Here is a 2,245-nt window from a genome sequence, read left to right as displayed (position 1 = left end):
TATTTAAATAAATAATTTGACATATTTTTAAATAGGCTAGCGAGATAATAAATCAGTAAAATTAAACTTCATATATTTAAATCACGATTTTATATTGATTTGACATAAGCTAGGTCGTAAGTATCATTATAACTAATTCCTATTCATGAATTTATAATCATCAATGTTATCACCATATACTATATCTATATATACATATAGCAACGTCCCATTAATACCAAAGATAAGAAATCCACTTGTTTATACATTATTGTCTCCTTCCAAAGTCTTGGAAAAGGTACTCATTAATTCACACACTCCTCGCCATTTCTCTCAATTTCCGTGTGTTGACTTTCTCGTTCATAACAACTTTGTATAAAATTTTGCAATTTCTCCACAACAAATATTTCATTATCAACGTTCACAAATTTTAGTCCTCAATCCAATTCAACTTTTCACCATTCTCTCTAGCCAATACTCTTTATTTTCCCCTTTTTTTTTTTTTTTGTGCCTATTCTCATTACAATCATATTCCTTATATGGATGAAATTGATGTTCCTTCACATTTTCTTTGCCCAATTTCCCTACAACTTATGAAAGATCCTGTCACACTTTCCACAGGAATTACGTACGACAGAGAAAACATAGAAAAATGGTTATTTTCATTCCAAAACAATACTTGTCCTGTTACAAAACAAACCTTATTAGAAACCGATCTTAATAATCTTATACCAAACCATACTTTACGTCGTTTGATTCAATCTTGGTGTACCCTTAATGCTTCATTTGGTGTTGAACGTATTCCAACACCAAAATCACCAATAGATAGAACACAGATTCTTAAACTCCTCAATGAAGCAAAGAAATTCCCAGAAAAACAACTCAATTGTCTTGTAAAGCTTCGTTCTATCGTCTTCGAAAGCGAAAGGAACAAAAAATGTTTGGAATCTGCAGGTGCAATAGAGTTTCTAGCTTTAACCATGAAGAACAATTTAAATTCAAGTTCTCTGAGTGAAGCAGCTATTGAAATTTTGTTTCATCTTAACCCTTCTGAAGAACATGTTAAGAATCTGATAAACAATGAAAGCATTCAATTTATTGAGTCATTGTTTCATGTTTTGAAGCTTGGAAGCTACCAATCTAGAGGTTATGCAACAATGCTGTTGAAATCGGCGTTTGAAGTATCCGATCCGATTCAATTAATAAGCGTAAAAAAGGCGATTTTTGAAGAGATAATGAGAGTGCTAGTTGATAAGATCTCACAACAAGCTTCAAAAGCTGCATTAAAACTACTTCTGGAGCTTTTACCATGGGGAAGAAACCGAATTAAAGCGGTTGAAGGAGGCGTGGTTTTAGTCCTAATCGAACTTCTTTTCGATGTTTCGGAAAGAAGGGTTTGTGAATTGATGTTAATAGGTTTGGATCAAATTTGTGGTTGTGCAGAAGGGAGAGCAGAATTGTTGAATCATGGAGCAGGATTGGCTATTGTGTCAAAGAAAATTTTGAGGGTTTCTCATGTTGCAAGTGATAGAGGTGTTAGAATTATGAGTTCTATTTGTAGGTATTCTGCAAATTCTAGAGTTTTACATGAAATGTTGCATGTTGGAGCAGTTTCAAAGTTGTGTTTGGTGCTTCAAGTTGATAGTAATTTCAAGACAAAAGAGAGGGCTAAGGAGATACTCAAATTGCATTCTACTGTTTGGAAGAATTCTACATGTATTCCTGTTCCATTGTTATCTTCTTATCCATGATTTCATGATCTAATTTGGTCACAATTAATTCATAAGATTTTATTTTTTGTATACATGGACATGGTGAAATTAAAGTTTCTGGTTTCGGATTTTTTGGATCCTAATTTTATGAAGGAAACAATTACTTACATTAATTTGTGTAATGCATCTTATTGGTCTAAAGTACTGCATTGACCTCAGTTAAGCTCGTGTATGTGCTAGATCTCAAACTTTCTCTCATTTTATTTTGTTATCATATATTTCTTTCTTATTTTTCCACTTCACCAAAAAAATCTTATTAAGATAGGTCTAGATGACTTTATTATTCTTTTATATTTCAGATTCATTTTTATCATGATCATCATTATTATGATAAAATATTTACGTTAAAATTATTAGATGATTGTTTAAAATATTTATTACAATTTTTTTCAGACCCCATACAATAGGTTTCTAAATTTGTCTTGCAACAATAGCAGTCAATAAGTCAGACTGGAGCTTAACTTTTAAAATTTGGTTTAGACTCAAATCTTGCA

General features: G+C 31.6%; 1 protein-coding gene across 1 annotated transcript; it reads left to right on the top strand.

Annotated features, from left to right (window-relative positions):
• The first annotated feature begins 213 nt into the window (after positions 1 to 213).
• On the top strand, positions 214 to 1,873 carry LOC11419064 (E3 ubiquitin-protein ligase PUB23). The gene has a single exon (XM_003596842.4). The coding sequence runs from the start codon at positions 519 to 521 to the stop codon at positions 1,728 to 1,730; it is 1,212 nt and encodes a 403-aa protein (XP_003596890.1). The 5' UTR covers positions 214 to 518; the 3' UTR covers positions 1,731 to 1,873.
• The last annotated feature ends 372 nt before the right edge of the window (positions 1,874 to 2,245 follow it).

This window comes from Medicago truncatula, chromosome 2 (genome assembly GCF_003473485.1).
Source record: "Medicago truncatula cultivar Jemalong A17 chromosome 2, MtrunA17r5.0-ANR, whole genome shotgun sequence".
NCBI lineage: Eukaryota > Viridiplantae > Streptophyta > Magnoliopsida > Fabales > Fabaceae > Medicago > Medicago truncatula.
The sequence above is the reverse complement of the archived record's forward strand: the minus strand, read 5'-3'. Positions and strand labels throughout refer to the sequence as shown.